The sequence below is a fragment of the Puntigrus tetrazona genome, chromosome 16 (genome assembly GCF_018831695.1).
Source record: "Puntigrus tetrazona isolate hp1 chromosome 16, ASM1883169v1, whole genome shotgun sequence".
Taxonomy (NCBI): Eukaryota; Metazoa; Chordata; class Actinopteri; order Cypriniformes; family Cyprinidae; genus Puntigrus; species Puntigrus tetrazona.
Window position 1 is genome coordinate 26,829,660 of NC_056714.1, and position 17,500 is coordinate 26,847,159.

The window sequence follows — 17,500 nt, forward strand, 5'->3', positions numbered from 1 at the left end:
ACCGTGCCTCTTCCGGTTCTCCTGCTGGTGGAATACGGACGTCACGATTAAACTCAGAACACAAAGATTCTTCAATGTTCAACAAGCCCTGAAATTAGAAGGGAGCTCTACACTGAATCTGACCCGATGCAAAGCACCGGCGAAGAGTTTTTGGTGTTTTAGACTCGACATACCTGTGCTTTTTCAGGAGTGTCGAGGAGGCCAAGGTCCAGTATACTGTCAGCTCCATTTTCCCTGTGAAAGAGAGAGAAGCTTGTTAAACCCTCCACAGCATCAACACAGAGACTGGGTTTATTTTACAAAAGTCACAATAAAATCAAATGCTAAGCAATATCAAGCATGCATTTAATCTTTTATTAAATCAATTTAAGTTTATATATATATATATATATATATATATATATATATATATATATATATATATATATATATATATATATATATATATATATATATCTCTATCTATCTATCTATATATCCAATACCAATATATATATATTTTTTTTTTTTTATAATTCAGTAGTATGTATATATATATATATATATATAAATAAATAATAGCATAGTTTAATAGCATTTAATGATCATGTAATTATAATTGAGCTGTTTGATAATTAAAATGTATATAAATACTATAATAAAAAATCTTAATTAAATTATGCATAATTAAATGCAGTTTATGTAATTATAGTACTTATAATAAATGTAATAAACTTTATAACATTGAACTATGCAGCCAATCATAATTATCTTAATGATGACATGATTTACTACTATAATTACATAATGTTAAATGTGTATTTGGTTGAATTAATATTTCGTCATTCAGCGTCACGCCATATTTTTGAACAAATTCTTATATATTATTCTCCGAAAAAATTATTTGAAACCTTAAAAGTAGACTTCTACAGACTTCTAGAAGCACTTTTGTGAACTTCTTTTGATGTCTTTTACCCATGCATGTAATTTCATAATTACATAGGAAGTACCTAAACTAATTCTTAATGGATTTTTTTAAATTTCTGAATTAAATGCACGTCTTTCTTTTTAAATCAGACGCTCAAATATATTCATATATCCCACGATTCACCTTCCGTGAGTGATGAGGAGCTCCATGGCCTCTTCCACTCGGGCTCTGAGCGAGTCCTCACTGGCCAGGAGCAGCAGCAGCTGAGCGGGAGACAGCTCCAGCAGCATCCCCGTGATTTTACTGGCAAAAGCCTGCAGAGAAAGGCACAGGTTACACACCGAATCAGCTTGCTAAAGGCGCGTGTGATGAGCGCTGACGTCCGTACCGGCTGCATGGCATGCACCCGCGGGTACAGTCTCTCTCCGAGCGCTTGTCTGTGAGCTGGCAGCGGCTCCGGTTCATCGCTCGGGTTCCCTTCTGATGCAGGTCTGAACGGCCGCGTGTCGATCGACAGCTGTCTCCTCGAGTCCCTGCAAAAACAAAGAAATAAGTAATTCAACACATTAACTAATTATAATAATATAATTGCTTTCAGCCTATGATGTGACAAAAACAAGGCTAGGTTTGGGGCTAGAACACCCCAAAATAACACTATACAATAAAGTACATTAGTTAACTACAGGACTTAATATGAACTAATATCAATAAATTATGCAGACGTATAGTTAATTAGCTTGTGATTAGTAAATCCTGAAATTAACTTGAAGTGTGTTAATGCACCGAGAACGAACATAAATTAGTAATTTTTGTTAGTTTTAGTTCATAAAATACATTAAATTGTGTAATTTTATTTATATATATATATATATATATATATATATATATATATATATATATATATATATATATATATATATATATATATATATATATAATATATATTTAATTTTAATTTTTTTATAAATATTAAATAACTTAATGGGCAAAAAAACCATAAAATATGTAAGAAATGTGTTTTCTAGCAAAAAAAAAAAAAAAAAAAAAAAAACTTATTCAAAAGAAAAAAAAAAAATTAATATTGCTTACATTTAGCCAGAAAATACATGAGTATACCATGAAGAATGATATAATTTACATAATTAGATTCTCATTAATGTCATTTTATCTCCATAAAATTTTAAAACACTTTCCTAAACAGTCTGAAAATATATGATTTTATTTTAAATGGTTTAATGGTTAAACAAAAACAAACAAAAAAAAAACTTATTAATCCAAAAATATTGAGTATGTGTGCTCCAGAAATTGTATATATGATATGAGATGATGGATAGATAGAGAGCTGAGTAAAGGCACCTGTCACGGTCTCGTCTAGAAGCAGCTCTCAATCCTCCGCTCCTCCTCTCCCGCTCACGGTCTCGGTTCCTCAGCCGCTGCATAAGATCTGCGAATAAACATAAGCTTCATGAGAACAAAAAAATTATCCTAGCAAAAAATAAATAAAAGTGAAAGGCATATTTAACCTCAAAAGAAATAGCGAGGAGGAAACAAAAAAAGGGACACCTACTGCTAGCCTGCATTCCCTTGCTAACGCTCTGAACACAGTCCAGATTGGGCAGCTTGTCGTTGGAGAGGAAGGCCTGAGCGATGGCCGTGTAAAAGCTGCGGGCCACTCCGCTGCCCTCTCCGGGTTCATCCTTGAAAGTGACTTTGACGCGGTGCACTGCCATGGGTGTAGTGGTGCAGCGGCGGCCGAAGTGAGCGTTGATCTGCCGCATGGTCTGCTGGATGAGCTGCTCTCGGTCGCGGTCCACCTCCAGGGCCAGATCCCGGGACTGCAGGTTCCTCAGCTTCTCCATCTCACGCCGGAACTTGGACTCCTTCACCTCGAAGCCGCCCAGTTCAGTCAGGATCTGAAGCATTCAAAAGAGGATTATCATCACTACTGCTGCGACAGATCACTAAACTACAGGTTTCGTCTGTGACAGAGTGGTCATCCTCTGTGACAGAGTGAAATCTGCAGTTCATTGTTTTTATGGAACATTTATAGGACAAATAGTTTAGTTCAGTCACTTCATTTTTATTTATTTTTTCATTCTGTTATTACTGAACAAGTATAAGACAAGTTTACACAAAATCACATGTTTCACAATTTAATAATAATAATAATAATAATAATAATATTATAATAATAATAAATAAATAATAATACATATATATATAATAATAATAATAATAATAACTATAAAATAATAAATATATCATTATAATAATAATAATATATAATAATAAATAATATATAATAATAATAATAATAATAATAATAATAATAATTGCATATATATAATAATAATAACAATATAATAATAATAATAATAATAATAATAATAATACATACATACATACATACATACATACATACATACATACATATAATAATAAAATAAAGCCCTAGGATCAGAATTTTTCAAACCGGAAAATAAATAAATAAATAAATAAATAAATATTTATTAATAAGCTTACTTTAGGTGATTTCATTACCAGGGAGAAACAATATAACAGTCAGTCAATAATAATAAGTCAGTAATAAATCAAAAACAAACACTAACTGTTTATTTAGGTTTGCTTGCAATTTAAGTTGTGCAAGTTAAACAGATGAAGCTGTTAGATTAACAGACAGAGGCAGGGGTTTATAGGCTGCTGTCTCTTTAGGATCAAATGCATGGACCTAATACAGACTTTAAGAGAAAACAGCTTGCAAGGCCGATTCGTCATTTATTTATCACTGGAAATGACATGCAGAAAATGCGTTCACTCAAAAGAAAGGGCAAAAGCAGAGCTGTACTTACAGATCCCGGTTCTGCTCCCACGTCCTCCATGAAAACACGACCGAAGAGCTCGAGAGAAAGCCGCCAGCGGCCCAGCAACATATCGTGAGAGATCACCATCCCCATAAAGCTGCAGTGTGGGCTGGAGGAAACGAGCCAGGAGTGTCACTAACGAAGGCGTCCGCGGCCGTCTTATTGAATCTGTGAGTGCGCTGACTTACATGAACGTGGGAAGCGGCGGGCCGTCGCTCTCCGTCAAACCAATCTCTGCGAGCAGGCTGCTCTTTAACTGGGCCGCCAGATCGTGAGGAGAAGGGCCTGGTTTGGACGCATCCATGTCCTGCTCCGCTGCCGGCTGCTCCTCGCCACCCCTCTGCCGAGACTCCATACTCATCACGTTCTTCATGTTCGCCGAATACGACATCTTTGTGGGTAGAATCTGGGATGAGAATTACCCGTAGTAAAATATTGTAAAAATATAGCTTTATTGCTCACTGTTGTTGAGAACTGCTCAGAGAAGCACTGAACTTATATAAAGATTTATTTAAGTAATTGTATAAAATAAAACTACATATTATTATTATTATTATTACTACATTTTATTTAGCCATAAAATACATGAGTATATCATGAAGAATTATCCTTTTTTATGCTTTACGAAAAATAAAATTTTAAATTATATTAATATTACTTTTTCTCTTCAATTTGACTAAATCTAAAAAAACTGTAATTGTTGTTGCTTGAAATATTTTGCCAGAAAACGGAATCAATTCTTTTTTAAAAAAATGTTTTTGAATAAAGTAATAATTAAATAATAAATGAAATAAACAAAAAGTAAACCTTAAACTATTTTTTATATATTGCATGTTTTTATATATATATATATAGCATATTTTATAAAAATATATATATTTATATAAAAAACATATATATATATATTTATTTAAAAATGTAAACAATTACATTTTGTAATGTAACTTAAAATGATTATTTGTTGGACCAAAAAAAAAAAAAAAAAAAAAAAAACTTGAGATGCCACTTAAGATAATTTCAGACAAAATGTCAAAAAACCTTACATTTAACACTTTAAACCACTTTTAAAAAATAAAAAAAGGAACCAAATATCAGTATCGTAAGCAAAAGTACGTGAGCCATGTCAACCTGCAAGCAATTCATGTCCACAGTCAGATCCGTCAGGCCTTTACTGGCCATGTATGAAGATGAATATAGACCCTGACTTGGTCGTCCAAACAAGTCCTCTTTTCTGGCATTAGGCTGAGAGGTGAAAGGAAAAAAAGCAGTGTTAAAGATAATCAACCGGCTGGAAAAACTACATCTAACGGAGGACACCGAGGCCGAAGGTAAAGGGCATCTCTGACCTGCAGGAGATGCGGCTGGTCAGCCAGAGGAATGGCTTCGGCGAGGGGCACTTCGAACGGGTTGGGAGGGATGCACCCCAGGAAGGTCATGGAGTCCGAGCGGCGGAAAAACGGATGGTGCTGTCCGGTCTCAGCAGGGACCGACTCCTCGTCCTTGTCCTGCAGGGTGGAGCCTGTGGAGTCCAGAGTAACGGAGAGGTTTGACTGGACGCCTCCTGAGCCGTTCACTTCGGCTTGCGACGCAGCGTGCAACTAAAATGAAAAATACTAATACTTACTCTGATTGGTGTCCTCGTCGTTCTCGTGCTCAGAGTCCTCATTGTCCAGGCCGAGCTCCAGCAGCTCACGATTCCTGAGATAGGACGAAAAAAAGCATTTAGAAATCTCATAGAGATAAACCGGTTTTTATTATAATATTATGGGTTTCCATTACAATTTTAATTATTTTAGAACTAGTTTAAAAACAAAAACAAATTAAAACTATATAGTTAAATTGCATTTTAAATATGCAATCTTTTTTTCTACTGTTAACTAAAGCTTTTTTATTAATTTTTTATTAATTGAATAAATATTAAAATATTAAAACTATTGTACAGTAAAATTCCTAAAACTGAAATAAGATCAAAGCAAAATTTTTATTAAAAACGTCAAAAGCACTAAATAAATAAAACCAACAAATTCTTAAAATAAGTGAATTTAAAACAGTTAAATATTAAATTGAAATATTAAAATACAGCTGTCAAATATCAATTAAAAAAAGCTAAAAATCTTTCCACGCTGAACGTAACTACTAAAATCCTAAAAGCTCACCTCTTCCGGTCAATCTGAGTGGTGTCGAGCGTGGTCTGCAGATTCATGGCTTTAATCCAGTAGATGAGGGCCTGGAAGACGTAAGCCACGTGTTTGAGCGAACACACGTCCAGCACAGGCAGAACGTCCGAATGCTCGTCATTATGAGAACGCATCAGAGACAGAGCATAGTTCAGGAAGTCTCCTCGAGCCGACATCATCCCCTGACGAGCCGTCAAAAGCGTCGCGGCGCGCCTTGAACACAGAGAGTTCAGTTATTTTATGACAGCAGAGTGCTGCAGGAATAACGGGTTTTTGATGATCTAAACGTGTAAACTAGTTAGGCTTCTGAGCACTTCCCGTCAAATCATCCTGAAGTCATTGTTTGTTTTTTAAAATGGGTTTTTGTTTAAAAGCCTTTAATAAGCTGTGTGGTGAACAAGATTTTATTCTACTTAGTGCTGTCAAATGATTAATTGCAGTTAATCGCAACTAAAATAAAAAAGTTTGTGTTAATGTGTATTTATTAAATAAAAAAATAAATAAATTATATACACATTATATATACACACACACACACACACATATATATATACACACACATATATATATACACACATATATATATATATATATATACACACACACACACACATACATATATATATATATATACATATATATATATATACATACATATACACACACACACAGTGTATATTACACTTTTATTCTTATAAATTAAAAACACCATATTTTTTTTAAATATATGCATGTTTGCATTTATACCAAAGGTGTGCGATACAGACACAATAATAATAATAATATCTATATTTTCTTGCATTTTATCAATAGCAATCATTAATATTTTGTTGAGCATGTTATTATTGCATTGAGGACTACCATAGACAGCTGACTCCTAAAGTTTTTTCATATTCTGATAAATTTCTTCTTTCTTTTTTTTTTTTATTAGTTTAAAGTGACTTATCTTTTATGGGCATTTTAGCCATTTTTTCTTAAGAGTGTGCATTATTTTCCGAGCCACACAGCTGCGTGTGAAGTGACAGAGAAACGAGGAAACGGAGGGGTGAGTTGAACTGCCCGAGCGTCTCACCTTCGCCCTTCGAGGGTGCGGAGACTGGCCTCCTCTCGCGGCGTCATGCGCTCCCGGCGGCCGGCGTGCTGCGAAGCGTGCAGCGGGTGGCTCGGGTGACCGGGATCCCCGGCTGAAGACAGAGCCGAGCCGTAACGCAGCTGCGCTTCAGTGGAATCCATGATGGACACCATCCAGTTCCAGGTGGGGATCAACTTGTCCTCCACGAAGTTCTGCAAAACCAGAGGTGGCGTTAACCAACCATTTTCCATCGTAGGCACGGCAGCAGAGCACGGGAAAAGCCACAGAGCGGCGATCATTAACTGTGCATTAAACAATCAGAATCAACCAATCAGAAACGAGTGTTCAGACGAACTCTGTCCCGCTCACCTGCAGGTTGACGGCGTCCTGATAGGTGAGCTTGACGGCGGCAGGGTACTGCGAGTAGACCAGGTGGTTGTATTTGGGGATGAGGCTCATGAGGTCTGAGATCTGGCGGATGACGATGCTGTAGGCTCGAGCCAGGCTGCTGGCGGACGTCAGGTAGCTGCTGGAGTTGCTGGCCTCCAGGGCGGCTGCGGCGGCCGCTGCGCTCGTGCTGATGGCGCTGCTGCGGCGCAGGTTTGACGGATCGATGTAGATGAGGCCCGTGGAGCTCGCTGGAGAACACGTCACAATTAGCGCCATCGATGACGAATGCAAGATCGGTTTATCGACTGAAACATGCTGTTAATTATCGTGCGTTGAGTTTCGAAGATGGCAATATTCACGTAACACGAATTGATGCATATTTATTTAAAGCTGCAGTCCATCATTTTTTGTGTTAAAAAAATACACAATTTATATAATAAATAACAAATAAATTGTGTTTTGCTATAATATTAGGACTATTTAGAGTGCTTCAGGAAGGCATTGTTGTGGAGTAGCCTAACTAAAAAAAAAAAAAAAAAAATTCGATCAAATTTAACAATTTACCGTCATTACATCCACTATGTTTTCTCACTGACTCAAAAGCATCCCACTTTTAACAGCTACCTTGGGGTGAAGGTAGAAAAACTTTTTCATCTATGCTGTTATCATTCTAAAATGCCTTCAGAAACACCAGGGATCCGATGCATTTATGGCATTATGGCTTGTTATATATGAAAATGATTATATTCAGTGGCTTTGCACAGGTTTCTTAGAGATAAGTAGTTGCCAGTATATCATACATGTTCTTTCACTCGAGGGATGGACGCTTTATTCTCATCTTTGGACGAAAACCCAGCTCATAGCGATACACTTTCTCAGGAGATACTGACCAGCGGGAGTGGAGGAGCTGGACGGGGCGCCGCCGGCCGAGCGCTGGCTGGGTGTCGTGCGAACAGCCCACTGCATGGACCGCGGCGCCTGGGCGGCACTGTTAGCGTGCGCCGAGCCTGTGGTTCTCTCTAAAGGCTCGTCCAACAAAAACGTCTCCTGATCCACGTCGTCACTCTGACTGCTGCTGCTGTCCGAGTCACTGGAGTCGTTCGACTGGGAGTCGTCCTCGGAGAAGAAAGCAGGAACGCTGCTGGCACCTACAGAGGGGAAAATAGAGGGGAAGGTTATGAAACAGTCGGCATCACAAATATCAAACACTTTGTTTTAAAGTGGCATCAAAACGAATCGACACAGTTTGAGTAACGTGTGCTTAACCAATGGTGTGAGTTTTGGGAGGGGATACCAGTTTGTTTGCCCTACTGCGAGTGGGAGATTTTTGTCCCTCTTTGTTCTTCATTGTTAAAATGATTTTTTTTTTTTCTTCCTACAGCATCAGGCAAAAAATTGGCCAACAAAATGGCTTTTTGGATAACTTATCTTTACATTTACCTTTAATTAAATGTTAATTAAAAAAAAAAAAAAGAAGTCAAATTTTAAGAATGAATCAAAAAGTAAAATCAATCCAGATTTCTGACCTTGTACTGCAAAACCAGCCATAATAAGGATACATTTTATGAATTACTAACGGGCTTTCCATTGATGTATGATTTACTAGAATAGGACAATATTTAGCCAAGATAAAACTGTCTGAAAATGTAGAATCTGAGGGTGAAAAAAAAAAAAAAAAAAAAAAAAATATATATATATATATATATATATATATATATATATATATATATATATATATATATATATATATATATATATATATATATAGAGAGAGAGAGAGAGAGAGAGAGAGAGATATATATATAGAGAGAGAGAGAGAGAGAGAGAGAGAGAGAGAGAGAGAGAGAGAGAGAGAGAGAGAGAGAGAGAGAGAGAGAGAGAGAGAGAGAGAGAGAGAGAGAGAGATCTAAGCAATGCATATTACTATTCAAAAATTATGTTTTAAAATATTTACAGAATACAAAATATCTTAATGAAACATGATCTTAACCTAATGGTTTAAAAAAATAATAATAATAATAATAATAATAATAATAATAATATTATTATTATTATTATTATTATTATTATTATTATTATTATTATTATATTAGTAATTCTGACCCCATACAATGTATAGCTGACTATTGGCTGTGAATATACCCGTTACTTATGACTGCTTTTGTGCTTTTGTCAAGACTAGTATAGACTAGGTGGTCTGTTTATCTACTATTTGCAGAAATGAAAGGCACCCGATTTGACAGAAAACGAAAATGACTGACCCACTGAATACAATTCTACAAGTGCCGTGTGGACATATTCAAAACAAAATGAGTTTATAGTTCTTATCTGAAGCCATTATAGCTTCCTGTACGCTCAGCAGGTTACGTGGAGAGCAAAACAAAATAAGAGAGCACCACGATTACAATAATTGCTGCAATTTTGCTAAAGTGAAGCACCTGCTTCAGATCCAGCGGTGGCGGCGGTCACAACGCTCCTGCGGCCGCTGGCATTGTCTTGGTTGCTATGGTTACTCTCGCTGTCGCTCTCGGTCTCAGCGGCAGCCAATAAATCCAGCTCCATGTCGCTCCCTGTAAGAAAAATGATTAGCAATTATTTGTGACCTCAGTCTCATTTATAGAAGAAATTGTAGGCTTCTAGTCAAACACGTGTTCATAACACATTTTTCTTTTGTGTCTTGTGATATTAAAAGTCTGAATAGTGCAGCAGGAAGTGCGCTGGCATGTAGGGCTGGACAATATGGGCAAAAATATGTAAACATAACTCCACAGGAGTACACTTCCTTTTTAATTTAGGTGCCCAACGTAACATTTGTTTCCCCACAAACAACATTCTGGATTGCGTGTTTTACTATTTAGCACAAATTTATTTATTTAAATGTATTTATGTTCAAATTAAATGCATTTAATAAAAATGCAACAAATTAATTGCTCTTTTAAAATGCATTCAAATTAAAATAAACAATTTTATATATTTTCGGAGAAATAAGCTGCCGTACAACAGAACTTGTACATCACAAATTTAATCAAGGACAAAAACATCCTGGCTGCATATTCCTTCTTATTTTTGAAGTGATGAAGGCTATGTTTAACTTGTAAAAAGGTCATATTATCAAATCACAATTTCTCTAACTTTTATTTTGGTGGTTCGTTCTCAAAGGGCTAGTCCCCTAAAAATGAAAACACTTGGGGCTGAGTAAATTATGACAAATTTAAGACCTTTAATTTTTCAGGATACATATTTCTCATCACTCAGCCATACTGGCCCGTCTTCTAAGAATGTATATAACCTCATGAGATGCAACTTATTTCTGTGTCCCGTTAAGCGTAACGATGCATGTTTACCATCTTCGTCGTGTTCATCGTGCTGCCCTTCGGCCTCCGCGTTCTCCTCGCCCTGCTCCTCCTGGTCGTCATGGTGATCCTCCTCGCCTGCAACGCCCTCCACAACCTCCACCTGAACAGGCGAACATCCAGGGAGCATTAGAAAAAGAGCATCGGGCAAAGCACTCAACTTTAAAGCAAGTAATGGAACGATATTGCGTCGCACCTCTTCTACGTCTGCAGAAACAATATCATCCTGCTCCTCGTCGCGGCCGCGGGCCGTCTGGGACTGGCTGCTGCGGCGGGGCTGAGGGTTCCTGATAATGTAAGAAGAGGCCGACTGACTGGAGCTGAGAAGCACAAGACAGCAGACAACACCAAAGTTAATAACTTAAAGATCGATGAGAGCACTACATGACAACACTGGTTCTGAAGCCTGTGTCCTCACAAACTTATATGGTGGCAATATGATGATTTTTAGCATGAATTAGCATAAATAATAAACATTTATTTCAATTCACCCCCTGAAAGTGAAGAAAGACCTACACTTGTGATTTCTGAAACCTCATGTAAATAAATGTATAAATTACTTTACATTTTTCTAGTTACGCAAAACGATATTTTCTTTGTAATATATAAATATATTTATATAATAATGCAATTTAATGAAGATACAGGGATGAAGAACTTTCTTTAAAAGTTATCTAATCAAGAACAAGAAATAAAAATAAAAATCACTGGTTAAAAAAAAAATAAAAAAAATTCTGCTTTTGAAATTTCTGCAATTGTGCAAACGCAATAATTTTAATAATATTTTAGTTTAGTATTTTAATCTTTTGACACTCAATTTCTGTATATTAGAAAAAGCTTTGAAATCAAACTTTGCGACTGCACCAGACGAAACCGAATAATCTACATGGTAGGCTTGGATTCAGAAAGTCGCAGGAAACCTAGAGGCGAGTTTTGGGTCGAACGAAGCGTCGCTCACCTGCTGGACTGATCCGGGGAGGGTCGCGGCGGCAGGGGCTCCACAGAGAAGAGCTCCTCGCTGCCCTGAACGGCGTCGATGCTGGTACTGGCCAGGGTGAAGGGCGCTGTGGGGCGAGCGATGCCCATCCGCACCGGCACGATCAGGGACTCGGCCACGTTGCAGAGCTCTTCTACTGCGTACGGCAACAGAGCCTGAAAAACACGCCTGCACTTCCCGATGGGCTGCGGGATGAAGTTACTAGAGGAAAAACGAGAGAAAGAGAAAGAGACAGAGAGAGAGACAGAGAGAGAGAGAGAGACAGAGAGAGAGACAGAGAGAGAGACAGAGAGAGAGAGAGAGAGAGAGAGAGAGAGAGACAGAGAGACAGAGAGAGAGAGAGAGAGAGAGAGAGACAGAGAGAGAGAGAGAGAGAGAGAGAGAGAGAGAGAGAGAGAGACAGAGACAGAGAGAGACAGAGAGAGAGAGAGAGAGAGAGAGAGAGAGAGAGAGACAGAGAGACAGAGAGAGAGAGACAGAGAGAGAGAGAGAGAGAGAGAGAGAGAGAGAGAGAGAGAGAGAGAGAGAGAGAGAGAGAGAGAGAGAGAGAGAGAGAGAGAGAGAGAGAGAGAGAGAGAGAGAGACAGAGAGAGAGAGAGAGAGAGAGAGAGAGAGAGAGAGAGAGAGAGAGAGAGAGAGAGAGAGAGAGAGAGAGAGAGAGAGAGAGAGAGAGAGAGAGAGAGAGAGAGAGAGAGAGAGAGAGAGAGAGAGACAGAGAGAGAGAGAGAGAGAGAGACAGAGAGAGAGACAGAGAGAGAGAGAGAGAGAGAGAGAGAGAGAGAGAGAGAGAGAGAGAGAGAGAGAGAGACAGAGAGAGAGAGAGAGACAGAGAGAGAGAGAGAGAGAGAGAGAGACAGAGAGAGAGAGAGAGAGAGAGAGAGAGAGAGAGAGAGAGAGAGAGAGAGAGAGAGAGAGAGAGAGAGAGAGAGAGAGAGAGAGACAGAGACAGAGAGAGAGACAGAGAGACAGAGAGAGACAGAGAGAGAGAGAGAGAGAGAGAGAGAGACAGAGAGAGAGAGAGAGAGAGAGAGAGAGAGAGAGAGAGAGAGAGACAGAGACAGAGAGAGAGACAGAGACAGAGACAGAGAGAGAGAGAGACAGAGAGACAGAGAGACAGAGAGAGAGAGAGAGACAGAGAGACAGAGACAGAGAGAGAGAGACAGACAGAGAGAGAGACAGAGGAGAGAGCATGAGCGACGTGATTATTATTCTTCCATTAAGAAAAAAGTCAGCACATATTCCATATAAACGAACTGAAATAGAAGTTTACCATTTAAAAAAAAAAAAAAAAAAAAAACACCTTAATAATGTCTTGAATGTTCATTCCATGTCAAAATTTTTTAAATTTCCCCCGGTTCAAATTTTTTGATTTATTTTTTCGAAGATTTCGAAGATATTTTCTCTGAAGACAGATAAAGACGTATAATGATGATAGACAATATTACATTTCGTGGATGAATATTAACTGAGAGGCGGGGGTCAAAAGGTAAATACTAAGGGGGTAAAACTGACTTGAGAAAGATGGCAGCATCACAATGACCTACCAATCTCTGTGTAAAAATAACATGACGCAGCCATCTTTCTGCCATTGTGACCAGCCGAGTAGAAAACAGTGGATTCAGTCAATATTTATTCACGATAGGGTCGGGCACCGTAAGTGACCGCTATGTACCGAACTGAATCAGAACGACAAAACCCAACGAATATTAGTTAGTCTGCATGTTTTCACAGATAGCATAGCTAGCTAAGATAAGCGTGATTCGATTAAGGGTGACCATACGTGCCATTTTTTCCCCAAATAAGTCCTTCTGTATATTTCTGTATTGCTTTGATCCAAAGTAACTCGAGAACCTTTTGAAAACGTAAGGAACCGATGTCATACACCAAAGCCTACATGTTTTAGTCAATACAGAAAATGGCTCTTATGAGCCCAGACTCACCTTGCGATTACATTTTGAAACCCGCTGTCCAACAAAAGAGATCATTTCAACCTTTTTACTCCACAACACCGGTCAAACGCTTCCTTTTAGGATCTGATCTGATTATCGTCAAAGAATGGAGGCAGGAAATATGTTCCATAGGCTAACGATAGTCAAGGGTTTATCGTCTTCGCGTCATCATTCAAAACGTTATATCTTCCGTTTATTCAGATTGCGGTGACAGTATAGCCACTTCTCTGGATATCTGGCTTTTTCTGTGCTTCCCGTATGAATGAAACAGACCGTGCATTTAAAGTACTAACGGCCAAGCCATCCTTTCTGGGGAAAGGGTTTTTCTACACGAGTATCAGTACTCTACAGCATTTAATATTTTGGCTTTCATTACAATACACGTTCGTATTTCTTTAGAAAAAGAACGCAAGCAAAAATAAAAATAAATAACCTGGAGCCTCACATTGTACATTTTGCTTTTAAACATTTGACAAAGTCCTTTTCTGTTCTCGTAAGCATGGCTGCACGTACTTTTTCTTCTTGGAGGACGCCATCTCCACACTGAGGATGACAAAAACCCGGGCCACGGAGCGCAGGAACCTGCGCGTGACGTTGATGGCCTCCTCTCTTCGCCCAGGAGTGTATTTATTCTGCAGCTCCTTCACCAGGGTCCCCAACAGCGTGTCAATAAACTGGAGAACGACAAGAGCAAGGCGAGACCGTTAGCAAAACAGATAAAACCATGTAGATGTGAACAGAATGACCAACTTATCACAAAAATTAAACGGTGAAATATTAAATGGAAGCAGAAGCAGTTTCTCGGACTCACAGTGATGTCTGGCGCACACTTGACAATGAGGCAATGTGTGAAACAATCCAGCCTGATGGTGCCGCTCTGCTGGTTCAGGTACATCTGCTCCTCTGGCAAAAGGTGAGCGATTCTGCTGCTGGCACTTAGTCTGAAACAATACGACACAAGTCAGCAAGGAGCGTCTCGAAAGCTGAAGATGTGCAAAGAAATACGCCAGCGTTCAAATGTTCTACTCACGGGTCTTTGTTTTCCTGAGAGCCGAACATTATCATGGATTTCAGAGCGTTCCAGTCCTGCAACACGCGCTCGAGAGCCAGCTGCGCGAAGCGAGGAGGCTCCAGGTCATGATCCGGCATATCCGAGTCTGAGAGAAACGCGACGCGCATTAACGAACGCAAAACGAAAAAAAGATGTTCTCTAGAAATTCACTAATCGAACACGCAATCAATTAAAACCATGAACATGTTAAGTCGTAATGGATCAAATAAATTCATTCTTGACGGATAACTCTATTAATAATTTCCAACAGGTTTAAATCTTTACATAGCAATGAATAGACTCGGTTAAGAGTCTTAAATGACATTTCTCATGAAAGATGGCCCTTATCGTCTTTTACAGTGGTTTCACTTATTAACTAGGCGTTTTGCCGTTCGACTAGAGCATTACTCTTCTTCTGTCATTTGAGGTGTTTTGCAAAGTTCAATCCTTAGCCCTGTGTTGTTTTCAATGTATTTGCTCCCCTTGGCATCCATTTTGTTTTTTTAAATACGTCGTCTCTTCATCTATATGCTAACAACACACCATTTTCTCTTCCCCTACAGCAGTGTTTTACAAAGCCGTCCTAGACGCACCCCTGCCCTGCACATTTAGCATGTCTCCCATAAGATATACCTATATATTAGGTCTTGCAGTTTCTACTAAAAAGACACAAAATACTCAGGGCAGGTCTGAAAACCACCACCCTACAGCATAATAATAATAATAAGGGTTCTCTTCAGACATTGTTAGATTGCTAGATTAAGAATCTTCTTAACCTCATACATTCAGGATTACCTTCAACTCGTTTCAAATCCACGAGGGTAAAATTAATAGATTAACGTAACACTGCATATTTTACGATCAAGAACACGCACTCTGAAGATGTTAAATAACTTGGGGAAACTCACTTCAAATAACAGAACTGCACTTTAAGCGAATCGCAAAACGCCTTCGATTTTTGCGAATCAGGCCCTACTGAAAGACACGCACCTTCAGCGCTGGCGGCCTTCCGGTTCCTGTCCTCTCGAATGCGAGGCGGTCGGTACTGGCAATGCTCCACGCTCTGCCTCGCAACGGTCTGCACCAGAAACAGCAAGATGTGCTCTCCCCTGCCGGACACAAACAAACGGAGCTCACGGCATTGTCCCGACGGCACCGTGACACGGTTTACCAGCAAAGTTAGGGCAGGACTTAAAGGCGGCCGCACCTGCTGTTAGGAGTGGTAACTAAATTAGTGGTGGTCAGCAGCCTGTAGAGCAGATCTAGACGAGCTGCTTTCTGGCCCGCGATGAGGGTCTTGCATTTACACTTCTCCCAGCAGTCACAGTACGCGGTGGGAGACGTCCGCTTCAGTCTGGAGATGAAACAAGAGAGAGAACGGTTATGAGTGGTATGGGCCAGTACGGTAAGATTTGATACGGTGTATAAAGGAACATAGCGATCAACGATAAAGCGTGACAATAAGCACAACTGTCTGTTTTAATAGCCTCTATAAAATGTACAAGAAGCTTAAGAGGAAACAAAAGAGAAGGGCAAACGAAGTCAGCGCTGTACCACGGTCAAGTTCAATATGACTTGGGCTTAAGAAAAACTACAAAAATCTAAATGTCAAACAGGAGCTCTCTTCACAAATAAAACACAGGTTTGATCTTTAAACGACTACATTATCACATGAAAAGCTTAAAAAAATGTGCGGGTTTTGGGGCAATGACCTTTCACAAGTCCACAAAAACAAACGAACGCATACTGAGAAACAACTATTGGCTGTGTGAGAATATACCATTATAAAACACACTTATTTTGTGTGTTTGCACACTCCGATGTGAATAAGCCAATGTAAATAAACTCAAACAGCAGAGTGGACTGAAGTCCTATCACGGAAGTGTGATCATTCTAGTCAACCAATCAAGGTTCTGCAGTGAGTTTAGCCCCACCCTTTTGGTACCCTTTGCCATTTTGGAAACGCGTGCACTGAACTGCTCAGTGAAAGCGAGCCATCGGTGATCTACCTTGCTGCCTTCTAGGGACTGTTATAGACCAAATATAAACTCGCAAGTAATTGTTTTGAAGAACTTAATTGCCAGCAACTTATAAGACTTCGGTAAGTTCAGTGTCAACAATATAAATCAATACAAGTATGAAAATGCATGCAGTGTACAGCGGGGCAGTAATTGTCTCTACTAAATAGTTTTCGCTAATTTTGCTTTAACAAATCAGTGTTATTCTGTATTTATTCTACTACACGTTTATTAAAATATATAATTAGCTTTTATAACTACACTAATTGTTTATATATTTAGAGCATATAATTTATAGTTTACGTTACTTAATTTTTAATGAAAAACGAATCTAAAACTGATTTAAGTTACTACTTTCAGTATTTGTAATACATGTGGTGACGCAGAATATTGGGTATCAAACTACAATTTCATAGCACTCACTTGCAGTCGTGACCTTTGTGACAAACCCTGGCGCATTCGGTGCAGCAGCACAGAGACTCCAGCAGGCCGCATGTTCTGCACTCAAAGATGTCCTGCAAACAGACAATAAGTTAATCACACAGCCACCATCCTACAAAACCTTTTATCTCCAGAATAGACATCGCACCTGGTTGATGTGTTCAGCTCCGGTCCAGGTGAAGCTGCAGGTATCGTTACAGCACAGAACGTAGAGGGGAGAGTCGTCCGGATTAGTTCCTGAAGGACAGATCATCTCCATGAACACAGACGCTGCATCCTCTTTC

General features: G+C 38.9%; 1 protein-coding gene across 7 annotated transcripts in view; it reads right to left on the reverse strand.

The window, feature by feature from the left end:
- The window catches only part of ubr5 (ubiquitin protein ligase E3 component n-recognin 5), a 46,815-nt gene that overhangs the window by 7,503 nt on the left and 21,812 nt on the right, over positions 1-17,500 (reverse strand). For 5 of the 7 annotated variants that reach the window (XM_043261922.1, XM_043261919.1, XM_043261921.1 and 2 more), the window contains 26 exons: positions 17,365-17,500; positions 17,199-17,290; positions 15,965-16,111; positions 15,748-15,866; positions 14,737-14,863; positions 14,518-14,647; positions 14,220-14,380; positions 11,719-11,958; positions 10,957-11,080; positions 10,752-10,863; positions 9,846-9,977; positions 8,298-8,555; positions 7,387-7,655; positions 7,018-7,229; positions 5,925-6,158; positions 5,393-5,466; positions 5,115-5,287; positions 4,897-5,010; positions 3,957-4,174; positions 3,757-3,877; positions 2,475-2,820; positions 2,264-2,351; positions 1,296-1,440; positions 1,091-1,221; positions 174-234; positions 1-24 (listed from right to left, as the gene is read on the reverse strand). The exon at positions 1-24 is cut by the window's left edge and continues 155 nt beyond it; the exon at positions 17,365-17,500 is cut by the window's right edge and continues 19 nt beyond it. In XM_043261922.1, coding sequence (XP_043117857.1) covers positions 1-24; positions 174-234; positions 1,091-1,221; positions 1,296-1,440; positions 2,264-2,351; positions 2,475-2,820; positions 3,757-3,877; positions 3,957-4,174; positions 4,897-5,010; positions 5,115-5,287; positions 5,393-5,466; positions 5,925-6,158; positions 7,018-7,229; positions 7,387-7,655; positions 8,298-8,555; positions 9,846-9,977; positions 10,752-10,863; positions 10,957-11,080; positions 11,719-11,958; positions 14,220-14,380; positions 14,518-14,647; positions 14,737-14,863; positions 15,748-15,866; positions 15,965-16,111; positions 17,199-17,290; positions 17,365-17,500 — 3,988 coding nt within the window. The remainder of the gene's footprint in view (positions 25-173; positions 235-1,090; positions 1,222-1,295; positions 1,441-2,263; positions 2,352-2,474; positions 2,821-3,756; positions 3,878-3,956; positions 4,175-4,896; positions 5,011-5,114; positions 5,288-5,392; positions 5,467-5,924; positions 6,159-7,017; positions 7,230-7,386; positions 7,656-8,297; positions 8,556-9,845; positions 9,978-10,751; positions 10,864-10,956; positions 11,081-11,718; positions 11,959-14,219; positions 14,381-14,517; positions 14,648-14,736; positions 14,864-15,747; positions 15,867-15,964; positions 16,112-17,198; positions 17,291-17,364) is intronic. The other 2 variants (XM_043261920.1, XM_043261917.1) reach the window with 2 other exon arrangements.